The sequence below is a fragment of the Geospiza fortis genome, unplaced genomic scaffold, assembly GCF_000277835.1.
Source record: "Geospiza fortis unplaced genomic scaffold, GeoFor_1.0 scaffold145, whole genome shotgun sequence".
Lineage (NCBI taxonomy): Eukaryota > Metazoa > Chordata > Aves > Passeriformes > Thraupidae > Geospiza > Geospiza fortis.
The window spans coordinates 935,096-953,891 of NW_005054362.1; the positions used below are offsets into that span (position 1 = coordinate 935,096).

Sequence of the window (18,796 nt, forward strand, 5' to 3'; positions counted from 1 at the left end):
GCTCTTCCTCTTGGACTTCTGGCACGCCTCGGAGATCATCATGTCCACCTTGACCAGCGCGCCCTGGCCCTCGCCCTCCGCCGCCACCACGGGCCACCTCAGGGCAGGGCTCTGGAGCACAGAGACCACGGCTTCGTCCAGGGACACCGCCGACAGCCAGAAGTCCTTGGGGTCGTAGATGTCCAGAGGGGTGACAGAGCTGTCACTGAACTGGATCCAGGTGCTTACCACGGCTTCCTGCAAGGACAGGGACATGGTTAAACACAGGCCTCTGTCATGGACATATTTCATGAAAAATCCTTTCGATGGGATTTTTTCTCCTGAGAATCTGAGAGGCCTCAGAAATTAAATGTAAACAATAATTATCTGCTGCTGTGGAATGCAACAGGTGCATCTTTCATTGGTCCATGTGAGGTGTTTCTACTTGATGACCAATCACAGTCCAGCTGTGTTGGGACTCTGGTCACTCATAAGATTTTATTATCATTCCATTCCTTTCCTTTGCTAGCCTTCTGAGGAAATCCTCTCTTCTATTCTTTAAGCATAGTTTTAATATATAATTTTCTTTTAATATAATATATATCATAAAATAATAAATCAGCCTCCTGAAACATGGAGTCAAGATTCTCATCTCTTCCCTCATCCTGGGACCCCTATGAACACCACCACAGGCCTCCAGTAAATCAGCCCAGCCCGCTGCAGCCCATCCATCTCCCAGCTGGAGAAAACTCTGCGCTGCATTGAAAACAAACCAAGCCTCGACTGATGGGGCACAAAACTGGCCACATTCATCACTAAGGGTTCCACTGCTACTCTCCCTGCAAATGTTTTGCACAAGGACGTAGAAAATAATTGATATGAGATGTCGTTATTGCCCAAGCGCCCATTAGCAAGGTACAATTTTACAAGCTCTGTAAGGAAAGTCATTCCTGTGGTACAAAAGCCAAAAGAGGAAAATCACAGAAATTACTAGAGGCACTTGACAGAACACTTATTTCCCTCATGTAAGACATGCACAGGTGCCATGAGGAGCTGTCAAATTAAGGCATAAGTATCTTAGCAGGAATAAGGAGCTACCACAGGATCTTGGAAATGGCTGGAGCAGAAGATTCATCTGAAAGAAAAAGACTCACAGAGCAATTGCCATTTTGCTGGAGAAAGGTTTGTTTTAAGCAAAACACACTTTATCCTTGAGATAATTAAAAAGTCCACCAAATTTCTGTGTCAAGAAGAGGAGGACAGGGATTCTGGCATGATGTCTGCAATAAAAATACAAATGGCCTGGATTTAATTGGTCTGTCTTTGTGCTCTGCAGGTAGCACTGTCAGAAGTCATCATTAGAAGCAAACACAAAGCCAGAGGTCAGCTCTCTGCCATGTGAAATCCCATCCAGATGACACAGACATTTACTTCTCCACATCTCAATAGGTTTCTTTGCAGGGCATTTCTTTAATTTTTCATTTGTTCTGTGCCTTGCCTGCGTAGCCAGCAGACGGCCAGGCAGATTGCCAGAGTGCAACTTCCCACAAAAGTGAAGTTCTTTCCTTCCCACACTTCAACCACAAATGGCTCTAACAACTTCACACTTGGGTACATCAGAACAACTGGGCTGAAAAACCAGCACTGGGGAAAAACATTGCCACCCGGTTAATGTCCAGTCATAATACAAATTTACAACTTAATATGGTTTTCAATTGGCTGCAATTTGTTATGCTATGGTTATAAACGAAGAGAATTGCTACCCTTCCAGTTGAATTTAAAGCTTTTCAATGAAAACAGCAAGGGGCATTTAGCTGGGCAGAAGGTTGGGCCATACTGAATATTTGATTTCCAAAGCACTATCAGCAAGTACTTGAGGGACTGAAAGAAGAAAAATAAGTTGTGGCACAACAGGAAAGAAGGCAAAGTTCTCGGTGATTCAAATTTACTTCAAATAGCTGAAAGGGAGCCAGGGTAACTCAGAAGCTGGGAAGGGTGAACTGCATAAGGAAATTAAAACATCTGATCTTTCATTAGAGAAACAACCCTGAAATGAGTGAACAAACACAAAGCTGCAGGGCACAGCTCGAATTTCTATCACAGAAATCTATAGCAGAGCAACCTCGGTCAGAGGAAAGCAAAGGGGTTTTTTAATGGGTATGTGCAGAGAGAAAAGGATTCACCTCCTCAGGCAATTCAGCATCCTGCTGCCTTCCTTCCTTCTCCCCAAACAAAGGTCAGCCTCGTGTGCCACTGGGGAAGGCACACTGACTTTGCACCAGCCTGTGCCAGGGAAAACACCAGCATCACTTCCAGCTCACCACCACTGCCTGCCAGTGTGCCCTCCTCTGCAGAGCAGGGGGAGAAAATAAATTCCTGCAGGATTTTGTTCTGGTGGGGCTGGAAATGATGGTGGCACCTGTGCCCCTGCCCAGCTGGGAACAGGCACAGCTCCACAGCCCTGCCAAGGGATTCGCCTCACTGAACCCTGTGTGCATTCGGACAAAGTTGCCACCAACTTCAAAGCAACTTTTATTCTTTATGCCACTGCTCTACAAATCTGCATTCCTGGTTTTATGAAGCACAGACAGAGAAAAATGGGATGGCAGTCAGCTGAAATTTGCAGGCACACTTTGTGATTTACTGTAGGTAACAGAGGTGTGCACTGGCTTAGCCATTATTTTCTACCAGCACTGACATCTTTTATTTCCAAGAGAACGTTTCTTCATAGGAGGAACCAATTTTTTTCACAAAACAACACTGTCATGCCCATACCATGGACAACATTAATTAAAAGGGAAAGAAAACAAATGAGAGAAAGAGGGAGAGAGTTTAAAATCCTGCCAAAATATGTTGTATCAGACCAAATATTCTATTTGGCAAGAGATCATTTCCCCTCATTCACATCATTAAAGGAAAGCCAAAGGCAGGGCAAGGAAGTGAATTTCCCAAATGATTATAAATTCTGAAAAGCTAAAAAGAAAAGAAGAGAGAAAAAGGAAATGATTTAATGCCATGTCCTTCAAGGAGCTGTTTCTGCAAATCCTGTGTACCACATCAATAAATCCCCTCCAAATCTCTGACAAGGTCCTCCAGTTACTCTCAGAAGATGAAGATGGATTGGAGCCTTCTCACCTGCCAAGCTGCTGCCCCTCGTCTCCTGCCCTCAACACTGAGGTGACAAATGCTTGTGCCCTTTAATTGCCAAGCACAAACAAAGGGTGTGAGGGATTATCTTGCTTTCCAGCCTTTATTTCCCTCCCTTTTCCTCTCACAGACGCTCAGAGTGACCACAGGGACACACCAGTGCCAGTGCTCCCCCCAGAGCAGGAGGATCTCAGTGCTGAGATGTGGAGTCAGAGAATGCTCATCAGGTCATGCTAATGACAGCAAAATCCAGCCCAGAGATGTAGAAACTGCTTCCCACAACACTGTTGATCACCGCCAGGCTTTCCTTAAGCACATAAGAAACTTCATCAAGACATCTTTTGTCTAATCTTTCCCTGTGCCTTTGCTGCTCTCTTCCCCCATCACAGGTGTATTTTCAGCTCTTGGTCTGTGGCAGTTCCTTTTCTGGCCTTGAATTGCATTGTGGCTTATCAGTCCAAAGATACCATTTGATAAATCTTCTTGGATAAACTGGTTGCATTTTAGAGAATCCTGCTGCTTAGAAACACAGATCAGGATATTTGATTTTATTCCATGCTCAGAATAAAGCAGCCTTTTAACGGTCTCCATTCACTGTAGCACAAATAAAAGTATTTGGGAATAAGCCCTCAACTGCTGGGGTCAGCTGCAAGGGTCCTGGAGGGAGGCAGGACATCAGAGGGAAGAAATGGTTGCTCTGCAGAAAACAAATACAGCCCTCCCTCAATAAAGGCAAAGGAATATTGTTCTCAGCAGCTTCTGCTAGACCAGCTCTGATTGCTCTGTCTGGGGACTTCAGTGCTGGAATGGATTTCCCTAGCAATCTTATCACATGAAATATCAAAGTATTACATGTGCATTTATTTTTAAGCCTGTGGCTTGTGTAGTAAAAATTGGGCTTGATCGTTATGGTGTGGAAATGAAAGCAGCCAAGACTCAGATCTTAATTCAAACCATGCATTCCCCCACTGTGGGTTTCTCTCTCTCCTTTTTGTCCAATCTGCTCATGTGACATTCCTTTCCAGTGGGAATTTGCTTGTATTTGCAAGGGAAGAATTCAGATCCTTATCCAACAATGCATCCCTTCTCCCTTTCCCATGCTGCTGCATTCCTTTGTCATTCCTGTGACCCACTCCATTGCTCTGTCAGCTTAAAGGAGACAGAAATACAATTTGGGTGTAACTCACAGTGCTGGGATGGGGCAATGAACCCACACCATAACAATACTGCTAATATCTGTTATAAGATATAAATACAGTTTGGGTGTAACTCACAGTGCCACACCATAACAATACTGCCAATATCTGTTGTAAGATATAAATACAGTCTGGGTGTAACTCACAGTGCCAGGACGGGGCAATGAACCCACACCACAACAATACTGCCAATACCTGTTCTGAACTGTGAGGGGGCAGTGAATTCTCAGGAAGGCCAGGAGCTGAAGCAGACCATCCAGAAGGCAGGGCCAGGGCAATGACCCCAGCCTGTTCTGCTGCCCAGGGGTGCTGGGCACCCTCCCCTCCCCGAGAGTGAGAGCAGGGCCAGGGCTGGAGCAGGCACTGCACCTGGGGAACACCAGAACTTGGCTTTGACAAAGCACCAACACTGTTCCTTTTCCCTGAGAACGTGTCTGCAGCTCCCCAGGAGCACTGAGAGATACTTTAATGCACAGAGCTGCTTATTAAAGGCTTTTTTCTTCTTTCCTCACTCACCCATTTCAGCTCCTCAGCCCCCATGCAATACCCTACAGTGACAAAAAGCTGCATATGACTCTGAGTTCCCCTGCAGAGCCAGCTGAGCTTTGAGAGTCCTTGAAGCTCACTCAGATCAGAAAACATTTAGACACTGTAGGCCTTCTTTTGTTTACATTTCGGAGAAGCCTTTGGGATGACAGTGTTGATTTAACAACCATCAGCAAGCCAAATGGAGCAGCCTTCCTACCTGAGCAGATGGCCTCCAGAAATAGATTACTCACAGCCAGAGTTTCCAAATTTTCAGAAGACACTTCATCTTTGATATTTAAAAGTTGGTCAACCCGTGTCTATTTTTAGGCACCTAAATCACTGATCCACTTTTCAGTGCCAATGAGCTCCCTATTGATTAAAAAATAATACATGGGCTCAGCATCCCTCAAGGTCACCTTGTCACAGCAGGTAATTAGTTGCTCAGCTGCAGATAAAGGTATCTAACTTAAAGCTTCCAAGGTGAAAAAATATTGGCTTATCCTCTTTAGAGAGCTTTGTGTTTATGGAGAAACTGCCAACTTTTCAGGACTTGTGCTTTGGCTGCTTTGTGCTGTGTGTGCAGACAAGGTGTGGCCATTAGAACTGAGGTAATCCAGTCATCATGGTCACTGAAAGAAAGCCACTGCAAAAATTCTGCATTTTGTTTTTCAGTTGCATCAGTAAGGTTTGCATGAGTTATTGGGGCCTTTTATAAACTCGCTTGAGAGGAAAAGACACACTTAAATTATGAAGTCCTCACAATGTTCAAGTACAGGCTTAGTCCTGGGCTGTCTGCTTGGAAAAAACCCTCTTTCAAAAGGGCTTGATTTTCAGAAAACACTCAGCATTTGCCTTCAGAATTCCAGCTCAGTCAGGATCTCAGCTGATGCACTCTAAATCATGAGTCACTTCTTGCAAAATTTAGCCACAAACATTCCCACATTTGCATTAATTTTTCTAAGGGAAAGTGACTTAAATGTTATATCCTTCATTCAAACTGCAATGAAAAAAGGAAAAGATGTCTGTGACTCTATAGGTCACTCCTACACCATTTCCTTCCACTTATTTCCCAGTGTGAAATCTATTCCTGTCTTGTTTTTGGCGATGGAGATGCCCTGCTCAGAACCAGGGCCTGACTTCTGCATCAAAAAAGTGCCACCCTCAGCAACCTGAGACTGTCCTGCAGAGGAACAGCAGCATAAACCAAACATTTCACCAAAATTATTTCAGAACTCAGATGCTGGGAGAAGTTATTTCAGCCCAAACCACGCTTACACGTTTTGACTTTCTGTATTATTTCCTAACTCGCCAGTTTCAGTGCCATGCAGTGACAGGTCACATCCCACTGCCACACCATAGACAACAGGAGGTGGCACAGGGGGCACCCCTGGCATCCTCTGCCTTAACCTGATGCTGACAAATGTCTCTGCACACTCAGGACAGACCATCCATAGATCTGAGAGGCTGACAGTGGCACTGGGCAGCCTCTCCAGATCCACAGGCTCTTCTATCTGCAGTCAGAGCCACAACTCTTCCAGTGCTGCTGCAGGACTGGTGCTGCTCTGTCCCACAGGACAGGACTGGGTCAGGACTGCTCCAGGTTTTGCTTCCACAGTCTTTGTCTGAAGACAGTGTGCCAGATGTGGTTTCTAAGCCCTGAAGAAGGGTATAAACGGGTTAATTACATAAGATTCTTATGTTTACAGGATGCAACAAATGGAACAGATGGGCACCGTGTCCTTCTAGTCTGGACATTTCCCTGTCACTAAGTTATAAAACAAACTAGATTATTTTTATGTTCCAGAAAATTAGGTAGTAATAATCATGAAAATGGGCCATAAAACTTGACTTGAGATCTCTCCCTATCTATGAGAAAGGAAAAATGGAGTAGCTGTGGACAGATTTAATTGCATGGTCCCCAGTCCCAACCCTCAAATCAACTGACCAAGGGAAGATGTTCCAGTGCTGACCCTCGGGTTTATTTGGGGCCAGAGTGAGTGTTTGCCTTGACTGGGTGGTGTTCTCCAATCTTCTTTTCCACAGAGGTTGTGACCTGAGACAAGCTGTTTGAAAGACCCCTTTAGAGAGATGGGAAATGCTGGCTTAAATAAGATCAGCACATGAACTGATGATGAATCCCCCGAAATCCACATGAAAAATAAAAGGAGAGATGAGCCTGGCAGTGTGTCATGGCTCCAGGAGGGAAAAGAAATGGATGTGGCCATCTTCTGCCTCTATTTTACAGCTCTTGAAGATATTAAATTGCAACACACAGAGCTCTGTGCTCTCCAGAGTGGAAAACAAGCAAACCAGGATCACTGTCCAAAGACTGCCTGTGCAGTGAAAACAACAGGTTCATTAGCTAAAGAAAGTATTAAAACTGTAAACAGCATAAACTTCAGTGCAGTTAGAACTTTTCCTGCAGACTGAAGTCCCTATTGGAAGGGAAGCAAAGGCAAGGCAATTCCAGAGTATGTGTAGGGAAAAGCAATTAACATGGACATGGACTCCACCTGAAGTCGAAATTCTAAACTGGCCATGAATTCTCATCTGTACTTTACACTGATAAAATCCTGCCCCAGCCCAGAAGGCAAAGCCAGTAACTCAGAGTGCACATTACCTGCTTGGGAGTGTGAAGCAGCTCTTGGGCAACGGCCGTGGCCACGATGGCCCTGCTGGTGGCTGCACTGGGCTGCAGGAAGAGAGAGAGCCCAGACACCAGCTGCACCCCGAGGTCTGTGATGGTCACTTTGTCATCCAGCACAGTCACTGTCTTCTCTGCCAGGATGGAGTCAGACAGAGGAGACAAAACCTTTGGAGAAACATAGAAGAATTAATTTAGGGAAAGGCTGATCAATTGATAAAACCTTTCTTAAGGTCATCGTCCCTTCTTGCCTCCAAAGCTTTATGCACAGAAAGGAAGAGCACAGGAAAGGCAGTCTGATTTCATTAGCAGGGTCAGAAAACCTGACTGGAGAGGCTGTGGCTGAGAACCATCCAAGACTGGGAGCTGTCCTGCCCCAGTTGTGTTATTTGCATTATTTTACCACGAGGGTGGATTTAAAATTCTCTTCTCCTGTTACCCTGTCTTCCCATGTGGATGAGCTCATTAAACCTCCCACCTGCTCCAAAGGGAGGTTACCAGCCTAGGATTTGTCCTTCCTTTCTGGGCTTGGAAATTCTTGTTCCTCCAGCTTTTTCTGTTTCTGATGGAAGACCAAGTCAGTGAAATATCCTTCCCTTAGCTGAAACTAAGGGCCATGCTGCTCTCTTCAGGAACTACAGCCAGCCAGCTCATGCACATGCTGCCTTCCCCACCTTCCTCATACCCACACAGATCTCTATCACCCTTTGTGCAGTGGGTTTAGTCAGGATCCCCACGTGTAACCCCAGAGATGCCTGCCCTGTGGGCATGGCAGGAGTGGCACAGCCCACCCCAGCCCCTGCCCAGGGCTGTACCTGCATGGTGGTCATGCCCACTTCCCGGCCGACCAGGATCCTGCCCTCCTGCAGCCTGGCAATGTGCGGGTCCTCCAGCTTCATGAAGTCCCTGACCAGGTCAGTGATGTCAAAGTGCCAGTCTGAGCCCAGCAGGTAGCTCAGCTGTCCCCAGGGCCCCGAGTCCTCGGCCACAAACTGGGTGAGCACCCTGACCATGGCGTGCTGGTACTGCAGGGTGCAGCCCCTGCCCCTGCGCTCGTCCTCGTCCTCGTCATCGCTGTCCCGCGTGGGCCTGGGGGCAGGAGAGAGCACAGCATGGAGAAACGTTCCCAAAACATCCCTGAAAATAACACTGCAGTGCTGATGGAGAGCGCCCCCCAAACAGAGCCCTCCCTTCTGGATTTGTGGACGATGGATGTCCACCTCTCGGGATGAAGGACCCCACAACTGGACTGTGCCACCTTGTCATCTGTGCTGCCACCTCCCAACAACACCTCTGCCAGGGCACCTTACCAGAGTCCCACACTGTGTTTTGCTGCCCAAGACACACACATGCACAGAAGCAGAAGTCCCACAGCTTTTACAGCTTTACTGTATCTGCAGATGCCCAGTGCAAGGCTGTACCAGTACTGCTGCTCCTCGGGGGAAGAAGCAGCATTTTGGGAGCATTTCTTTCACAAATCACACAAGAAATGTAGTGACTCCAACCCACCTTTTGTTGGAAACCACGGGGACTCGCCAGCCTTTGATCTGGCTGAGCTCAGTGTCAGAAATGTCGATCTGGAGGGGCAGGCGTGGCACCCACACTGTCATCTGCAGGGGGGCACTCAGGTACTGGTAGGTGAAGTTCACCAGAGCGTTCACCTTGCCTTTCATCTCCTTGCCGTTGACAAAAACGTAGTCACACCTGTCAGAAACCTGAGAGGGGGAAGAGAGGGGAGGACAAAAGGTGATCACTGTGGCCAAACGAGCTCCAAGGGCCACCCTGGCGGCTCAACCCCAAACAAACAGCAGAGGCTCCCCTCCGTTTATGCATGTTCATGATGGCCTGGCGCTGTGGGAGCACAAAACCCCTCCCTGGCTCAGGACACAACGTGCTGGAGATGCCTAAGGGCTGGATGCTGCTTATGAAGCCTGCACTTGATTTTCTGCAATGCAGCGAGCTCCAAACTGATGGCAGGGCTGGGGAATCCTTAATGAGCAAAGCTGCTCCCAGCTTGGTCCAGAGGAATCCAGCAAACCCAAACTGGGCTCCACAGGGGCAAGCAGCCAGGCAGAGCTCTGCCCTGAACACGACCTCCATCAGGGGTGATGCTGCTTTCAGCACTGGCTCTGCAGTAGATTTCACCCACTGAAGAGTAACAGAAGTCATTTCCTCTGCAATAAACATTATCTGTTTGTAAATGTTTACGTTTTGATTAAAGCTGTAAAGTATTTCTAAACACTACAGTAGATTTATCATTAATATGTAAATGCTGTCCTGGAATATAAGCAAGCATTATCACAGCCATGTAAGAGTTATATCAGTAATCACTTCTTTAATCAGTGTTGTAATTTACAGACCATTGAGTTTTCTCATTTATTATGTTACTGAGTACTAGTGATAAAATCACTCCTGGATATATAAATCATTAAGAGAGATGCAGATAGTATGAAGTGACTCCATGTGATAAAGTCATTGTCATTTCTATTCCTAAAGGTGTCATAAATGTCTGGGGAAATCCAGTGGCACATTAATCATACATTAAGTGGTGAGCAATGAGAGCTGTTACATTACTAAATGAGCTGGTATGTCTGCAGAAATTAACAGCAAAGCCAGCAGATCCCAACTCCTGCTCTTGCTCCCATCCTGTCAGAATTCTACTTCATCACCCCTAACGAGCACTGGTAATGGTGGAAATGCGTCTCCCACCTGAACATGTATTTACATTATCATCTGCTCCCTTCTACCCATTCCCAACACCATTGTATTCAAATGGGGGTTATCAGCTGGCAGTGCTGGGGTCCCCAGACTAGCCCAGCAGATGGATGTCCTCTGTGGGCACCGATGCAGGAGCTGAACTGCTCCCACTCTGACACACCACATTGGCATCCTCTCCTGGGTTTAGGCCCTGCTCATATTCTGGTAAAATATTTGATGATGAGATTGCAAAAAGAAGCTTCAGAGAACATAATACAAACACTTCTCTGCCCTCTGCCTCAGAGGGTTATGCTCCAACAGCTCTGTTGACTGAGCATTACCACTGCTGCAATACCTGACCCATCCCTCTGCTCAGGCTTCTCCCTCAGACCACCCGAGGCCACTTTGAAAGCCTGAAGGGGCAGAAACACCTTCATTTCAGCACTATGAATGCCATGGCCTATTTTCCCATCCATTAGCTTGAATGGCAATACAGGAACAGGTTTAGTTCACACCAGGCTGTTTCAGAATGTCTGTTTGATCTAATCTAAAAGCCCCGTGCAGCAGAGGTCAGGAGGAACCCAATAATATGTGTAATATCCCATATAACACCAGGCAGTTATTCAGAACACACCCCTAGATGGGCTGCTTGTTCTTTCCATGGTGTCTGCATCAGCTTCACCCTGGGACAGGAATCCTGGAAAGGTTTCTCATTAAGCAGCTCCAGCTGCAGGCAAGCAAGGGCTGCATGTCAGGAGTCCCAGCCCTGAGCTCCTGCCCAGGGAGCAGTGAGCAGCCCCTGGGACGTCCCAGGGACACCCAGCCCTGTGTCTGAGCTGCTGGCATCCTTCCTGGGTCTGGGACACTCTACAAAGCAGCTTCAGACAAAGCTCTTGGCTCCTCAGCCTGCCCTTGCTTTGGGCAGAAGTGTTTGGGAGGCTTGTCAGCAAAAGCTCACTGAACTCTGCTTGGAGCCACAGCCCGTGCTGTCCTGATGGTTCCACCCCACTCATTTCTGTGCAGCTCAACCCAAAGACAAAGTGAACTTTCTGGTTTACTTGTGCAAGTTGCTCATTTATGCATCATGCAAACCACTTGCACGTGCTGGTAAAAGATTTCTGACAACATATTGGTCAGACTGGTCAGGTCTGGCCCAGATGTATGATTTTGTCTAAAGCTCAGTGTTGTCAGGATCTGGACAAATCTCACTGGTGGGAAAAGAAAAAGAATAACCATAGTAGCAAAACTGCAATTCCAAAATGGCTCTGGGCTGAGATCCAATCTCCATCTGTACTTGGAAAGCTGCTACAAGCCTCTGTGGCTATGCCACAAACAAATGGCTGAACAAGTCCATCCAGCATCCCAAGGAGGGGCTGAGCAGCCACCACAAAACCTTTCCAACTGCTCCAGGTTGATATTTATTGCTGGACATGCATCAGCAGCAGTGGCAGGTCTCTAGGAGCTGCATTGTGACAAACATGATTCTCCTGCCCAAGAACAAGCACTGCTCATGTCCCTGCACTGCTTCTCCTCTGCTCCTGTGCTGCTGAGAAAGAGGCAGAAGAAGAGAGGAGAGGGAAGGAGGAGCAAAGCTCAGGCTGTATTGCATTCCTGTAACTCTGTGCATTTTAACTCTTTCCAGGCACCCATCCTGGCAGCATCATCCATCACTCCCGACAGGAAAGGCAACACTTCCCAGCCTGTGCTACTGAAGAGAAGTACCTGTGCCTGTGATCCCAGGGTGGGTGAGCTCCCTGTGATTAGTGACACTCATCCTGTGATCCCAGGGCGGGTGAGCTCCCTGTGATTAGTGACACTCATCCTGTGATCCGAGGATGGGTGAGCTCCCTGTGGTTAGTGACACTCATCCTGTGATCCGAGGATGGGTGAGCTCCCTGTGGTTAGTGACACTCATCCTGTGATCCCAGGGTGGGTGAGCTCTCTGTGATTAGTGACACTCATCCCATGCAATGCCCAGCTACAGCAATTCCGTATTTTCTCCTCTGGAAGCAGCACACCTCAGCCGAGCTCAGCCACAACACAAGACCAACGAGAGCAGGGCCATTTGCCTTCCTTGCCCTTCCCTCACACAGTGTCACTTAAAAAATCAATGAACAAGGTTTCTCAGCCTCAGAGGACAGATGCAGATGGACTGACTGCTACAATTTACAGCCCCAGCAAGCCCCAGGTGCAGTCTGATTTGCTGAGCAGATGCCCCTGGCAATAAAAGGGAACAGGCTGTGTGGTGCCTCAAGAGCCCCCAGCTCAGGCTAACTAAGGTGGAAATAACATCCCAGACAACCTGGACAACTTGGTTCTGCAGGTATTCAGGGCAGGCTTGGCTACACTGCTTGGATCTGTTCTCCTGGATGGAAACACAGGGCTGGTGGGGACGACCAAAGGCAATGGCACATGGAGCCATGGAGGAAGGATAGAAAGCAGATTAAAAACAAAATGGATCACATTAGAACTCAATTTTTTTAAAAATTAAAAAGATATAATTGTTGAAGAGTTTTTGATGGACAGAAGTGCTTTTCTGTTTTCCTCCAGGCTTTTGCCAGCATCCTGGAAGGTCAGGGAGCAGCGCAGGGACAACCTCAGCTCTGGGTCCTGCCCACTCCAGGCCAAGAAAGTTTCTAACAGAGGATGGAGACTGTGAGCACTGATGTGTCTCTCATCTCCTGTAGTATTTATGCTTTTACTATGAAAACATCCTCCCTCTGAAAGTGCTTTTTATCTCTGCCATCAGAAGAAGAGAGCAATGATGAAGGGAAAGCCTGCTCAGCCACCACCTTTAAGTGATTGGGTTTTTTCTTTCCTGCTTAGCAGATCAGCAAGAAGTTTTGCATTTTAAAGAGCTCTCTGATGCTATTTCAGCAGTTTCTTTCATTATTAAGCTGCATTCAGCTACTTTTCCCTTTTTTTCTATTTTCCTAACTTCTTTCTCCAGATTAAAACTACAATAAAGAAGCAGACAGCAAAGCCAGGGCTAAGCACAGTTCCCTGGAGGCTTCCTCTTTGTCTTTTTCCTGGCATTATATTTTTGTGCCCCCTTGTAACAAAGGCCATTGCCTTTCCAGATGACTCGGACAGATTGTCTCTGCAACAAATCACATTTTATTGAGCTGACAGAGGAAACTGCTGCCTGGAAATGAAGAGAGTCCCTCCTGGATGGTACCTGTGGCACTCTGACCTGGGGAGGGAACGTCCCTCACCCCTGGCCGTCACAGATGGGCTGCAGGGAACGTAAAGGACATTGCTGGAACCTCTGGGTCTCCCTTCACTTCCCCATTTCAGATTAAGCTTCGATCCCACCCTGACTCTGTCCTGCAGGACTGCAGGGAGGGAGCAGGAGCTGCTGGAGGTCCCCACAAAGGATGTGACAAGGACACACAGCTGTTGGCACCTCTGGAGAACACTGGGTTTGCCAGGTTAAATCCCACTACAGACTCCTGAGAAGTCTCCCTTCAATTACAGGCAGTTTTGGAGAGACAAATTTCATGTCAAACACAAGCTAAGGCTGCCTTTCAAAAGCTGGAGAACTCAAAGCACTGGTTGGTGTCTGTGGCACACAGGAGTGGAAAGGATGACAACTGTAAAACCTAAAAATAAATGAGTGATTGCCCCTGTGAGTCTGCTCTAGTCCAAGGTGGTTTATTCTCCCAGTGGTTCTCACCTCTGGAGATACCAGCCCAGTTCAGAAGGGCAGAAAGAGAAGTTTGCAATGCAGCAATCCTGTCAGGTTTGTGGAGACTGAAACACTGGGAGGCATCAGTCCATTTTCTAGGTGTCTGTGTGGTTTTAGCACTGAGCAGAAATGGGGAGATGTGGTTACAGTGGATGTCCTGCTTGTATTCATCAGGTTCACTTCTTGCATCTTTGTCTGTAAACCCATTTACCCATTTCTGTTACACTAATGTAAATGTTGCTAACATATTCAAAGGTTACATAAATGTTTAAATATTTATGACAGCACTTCTGTGAGCAGAGAGCTTTTTGCAGTGCCTCTTAAAGGAATCTCAATTTCAGTGGAAAAAATAAATTACAGGATAATCAGCAAAGAATAGTGGTGTTCAGCACTTTTCAAACATGAGACTCCTTGTGTTCAGCTCAGTGCCATCTCTGGCACACCAGGAAGGCACCTGGAGCTCATCAGGTCAGGCTCTGGGAGCAGCCACTCATTCCACTAAGGAGCACAGAGCACCAGGATCACTTATTCACCACAGACCAAGAGGTCATTTACAGGAAATATTAGGCTGTGATAATTCCACACACTTTGGATATTCATGTCCTTGCTATAGAATTTCTCCCAAGGTTTCTTTTTAACAAGGTGCTCTGTAGAAAGGGAATTATCCTCTATTAAATTCTCCAGGTTTTGAAAAAGAGACTCTGTGTGGCTATCCAGCCTTGATTCCAATTAAACACCATGGTCTACACAAAGGAAATCCTCTGCTACAGGAACATTAGGCTTCCTAAGAAGGATTTCAATGCCTGGCTGCATAATCCTGAATAATCAGTAACCTAGTGGAAAACTGAAGCTGTCTCAAGGCCCACAGAACTCATTTCTTCAAATTACACTGGTTAAGTCTGATAAAAGTTAAAGCTTCAGACCTGAGCTCTTCCATGCTACTATTTACAGCTCTGTGGCAATGTCAGAGCAGCCTTGAATGGAAACCTCCATCCCAGGAGCTGCTGATTGCTCCAGTGGCTGCAGTCCCAGGGCCAGCCCTGGCTCCCAGGGATGCAGCTGGAGCTCAGGGGCTCAGGAAGGGCAGCCAGAGCTGCCTCCAGCAGCACAGAGGCAAACACAGCCCAGCAGGCTGGAAAACCCTCACCTGAACACCGCAAAGGCCTGCTTTGCTCACATCAGTGCAGGAATAACCCCAAGAGCCCTTTCCACCCGTGACCCCCAAAGAATGAGTCTGTTTGGTGGGATAGCTGAGCAACAATTCCCACTGTGGCACAGGGAGCAGGGCAGCACTGCCTGCGTGAGCTGCTTTCAGCTGCACCCCTCCGAATGAGGCACCTGCAGCTCCCAGAGGCACCCAGGGCTGGCTGCTGGAGGGGCTGGGTGCTGCTGGGAGCTGCACAGCACAGAGTGCAGCCAGTGCTCAGGACAGACAACACAGATCCATCAGTAACACAGATCCATCCCAGAGTGCAGCCAGTGCTCAGGACAGACAACACACATCAGTAACACAGACCAGTAACACAGAGGATCACAGAGGGGATCCAGTGCTCAGGACAGACAACACAGATCAGTAACACAGAGGATCACAGAGGGGATCCAGTGCTCAGGACAGATAACACAGATCCATCAGTAACACAGACCAGTAACACAGATCCATCCCAGAGGGGATCCAGTGCTCAGGAGAGATAACACACATCAGTAACACAGATCCATCAGTAACACAGAGGATCACAGAGGGGATCCAGTGCTCAGGACAGGTAACACAGATCCATCAGTAACACAGATCAGTAACACAGATCCATCCCAGAGGGGATCCAGTGCTCAGGACAGATAACACACATCCATCAGTAACACAGACCAGTAACACAGAGGATCACAGAGTGGATCCAGTGCTCAGGACAGATAACACAGATCCATCAGTAACACAGACCAGAAACACAGATCCATCCCAGAGGGGATCCAGTGCTCAGGACAGATAACACACATCCATCAGTAACACACATCCATCAGTAACACAGACCAGTAACACAGAGGATCACAGAGTGGATCCAGTCCTCAGGTGAGGCTCCCAGCAATGCCATCACAGCCCAGCTGGGACCCCCAGCCCTGCAGAGCAGAGCTGGCTAACACCAGGGCCATGGTCTGGGTGCAATCTGGGCTCTCTCTGCTGAGCAGGGGCTGCACTTTCAGTATCAGCAGCCAGATTAGCAAAACTAAGCAGAAAGCCCCCAAAGCAAGAGAGCTTTTCTCAGGGCAAAGGCTGTACATTATCTAATCTCATTAGGGAGATTTCAGAGGCAGCCTTGCAGAGCAGCAGCAGTACATTTAACTAACTGAACATCATTCACCACGACAGAACTGAGAGAGTAAAAGGGGCACGGAATGCCAGCTGGGACTGGAGGGCATCTATTTGCTCCCAAATGACCAGCTTCTGAGGCTGTGCTGAGCCACAGGAGCTCTCTGCAGCTCACATCATCACAGACCCAAAATCTGCCTTGCTCTGTGCACTCTCCAGTCAAGCAATTTCTGGAAATGGGGACACACAGAGAGCTTGGCTCCTGCTCGCTGGGGATGTGGCAGCCCGTATTTGCAGCATGGCCCCAGATATCCTGCTTGGCAGGGCAGGATCCCAGGCTGGAATCACTTTTAATGCCATCTCACAGCTTGGGCAGGGGCTGTGCATTTCCATCACAGTGTTTGTCATTCCTTAACTCAGTGTGTATGTACAATACACAGACCCACAGTGAGTAAACTACAACCAGGGGCAGAAAAGCAAAGCAGAATCAAACCATCCTCTCTTCTGACTGCATTCATCAGGTCTGGAGCAAACTGACCATCCTCCCATCACACCTGCAGCTGGCACAAGACTGGTGTGGTTGCTCCCATTTCCTTTCCCAGACTTGGTGTTGGGGCTTTGGAGGTGACTCTGAAGCACTTTGTGTGGAACTTGAGGTGCTGTTGCTGTGATTTTTCACCTGGGCTGTACTGGCTCTCCATCCCCAGCGCAGGCAGCAGCTGGGTGATGGCACAGGGGAGGCAGCCTGCAAGGATACAGTCCAGCAGTTTCTTCAGCTGCCCTTGAAACTTCTGCCTATGATGTGATGGCAAGGTATTTACAACTTTCATTGTGAATGTATCTCAGTCCATGCCCATTCTGAGTTTCAGCTTCCACAGAGGCTGGCTGCTGGCGTGGTGCTGCCCACTCCTGACAGAACAGCTCCTGTGCGAGCTCCAAGCCCTGCTGCCCTGGTTATCTGCTGGCATCTGACAGGAGGGTGTGGTAAAGCTTCACTACTATAAAGCTCCTCTCAAGTTCTGCTGCTCTGCTGAATACACTGATCCAGAAATCACAGCACTATGGGAAGTATGGAGGAGGGCAAGGAGGTGGAGTTTCCACTTGTTATCCTGTTCAGAATATAACATAGCACATTTGCCAGAAGAAAAACCTTCAAAGTCACGGGGCTTCAGAGCAGCAAAACAATGGCATTTCCATGCTGTGACTTTCTCCCCTGTTTTAAAGGTGTTCAGTTTGACACAAGTGACTCTGTGTTCATACAGCATCGGAAGGGAAGGAGGAGCCAGCAGAGAGCCAGGCTGCTGCCTTGGACTCACAGAGATGCTGCTGCTGCCTTGGACTCACAGAGATGCTGCTGCTGCCTTGGACTCACAGAGATGCTGCTGCTGCCTTGGACTCACAGAGATGCAGCTGGTTTGGACTCACAGAGATGTAGCTGGTTTGGACTCACAGAGATGCTGCTGCCTTGGGCTCACAGAGATGCTGCTGTTTTGGACGCACAGAGATGCTGCTGCAGCTGCCTTGGACTCACAGAGATGCAGCTGCCTTGGGCTCAGAGATGCTGCTGCTGCTGTCCCAGGGCTCTCAGGTTATTTTGGGTGTGTCAGTGGGAACTGCGCTGGCAGCTCCTCAGCTACTGAGCACAAACCTCAAACCACAGGGAAGGGGATTGTTGTGTTCTTCCCAGCAGGAACCACACCTGTACTGCAGGAGCCTGAGCAGGGCTTGCTCCTGAGCAAAGGGCACAGAACAGCAGCAAAAGCAGCAAAATCCACCTGAGCTCCTGCAGATGGCAAGGAGCCCCTGCATGCAACTGCAATTGCCATTAATGCATCCAGACAGATGGATCCTATTGGTAAATTCCAGCTTGGCGAAATAAAATTTGGCTTTTGCTTCCTTTTTAGTGCCATAATAAATCTTGTGTCCACTTTTAAAAGGTTGGACCACTGTGTGAAGGTCTAGAGCACTCAAAGGCATTTAAAGTTCATGAAATCAGCCGTAAATTTGGAAATAAAGACTGGGAACTATGAGACAATAAAAGAAGTAAAAGGAGTAGCAGTCAGCAGATTCAAACTGTGCACTGAGCTGCCCTGGGACCATGAGGATCACTGGGAAACTCTTACCTGCTATTTGCAGATCTTAAACTCAGATTTCTACAGAGTTCTGTTACTGAGAACAATGTAATTCAGCCCAACTGGAGTAAAAATTAATATAAATTAGCTTTGAGCTGATGGCCAATTGCTGGGCAGGAGCATTACCTATAAGCTCTTTGCATGAACCATACAAAGGACATTTATTTGCTAACTAAATATTACAGGCCAAGTGCAGACAGGCACTGAGCATCTTCAGCTTCTGGCCTCACTGTCAGGTTTGGCTGAACCCAAACTACCAGAAATTCCACACAGTTAAAAGCACACAAAAATATCTGCCTGAACCTCCAGATGATAATATGAGTACTAAATAGCTCTCAATAGCTCTCATGAATAACTCCTTTTTTTCCCCTAAGTTTGTGGTTTAAGGTAATCCATGGGCGTTACATGAGCTGTAAACTCAGGCACACAGCCCTTGTGCCATGGGCTCTGCCCAAAACACAAAAATTATGAAGACTGGATTTTATT

General features: G+C 47.6%; 1 protein-coding gene across 1 annotated transcript in view; it reads right to left on the reverse strand.

The window, feature by feature from the left end:
- TMEM132C (transmembrane protein 132C) overlaps positions 1–18,796 on the reverse strand; it is a 184,880-nt gene that overhangs the window by 2,725 nt on the left and 163,359 nt on the right. Inside the window, 4 exon segments of the mRNA XM_031059432.1 lie at positions 3–237; positions 7,471–7,662; positions 8,310–8,583; positions 9,004–9,209. Coding sequence (XP_030915292.1) covers positions 3–237; positions 7,471–7,662; positions 8,310–8,583; positions 9,004–9,209 — 907 coding nt within the window.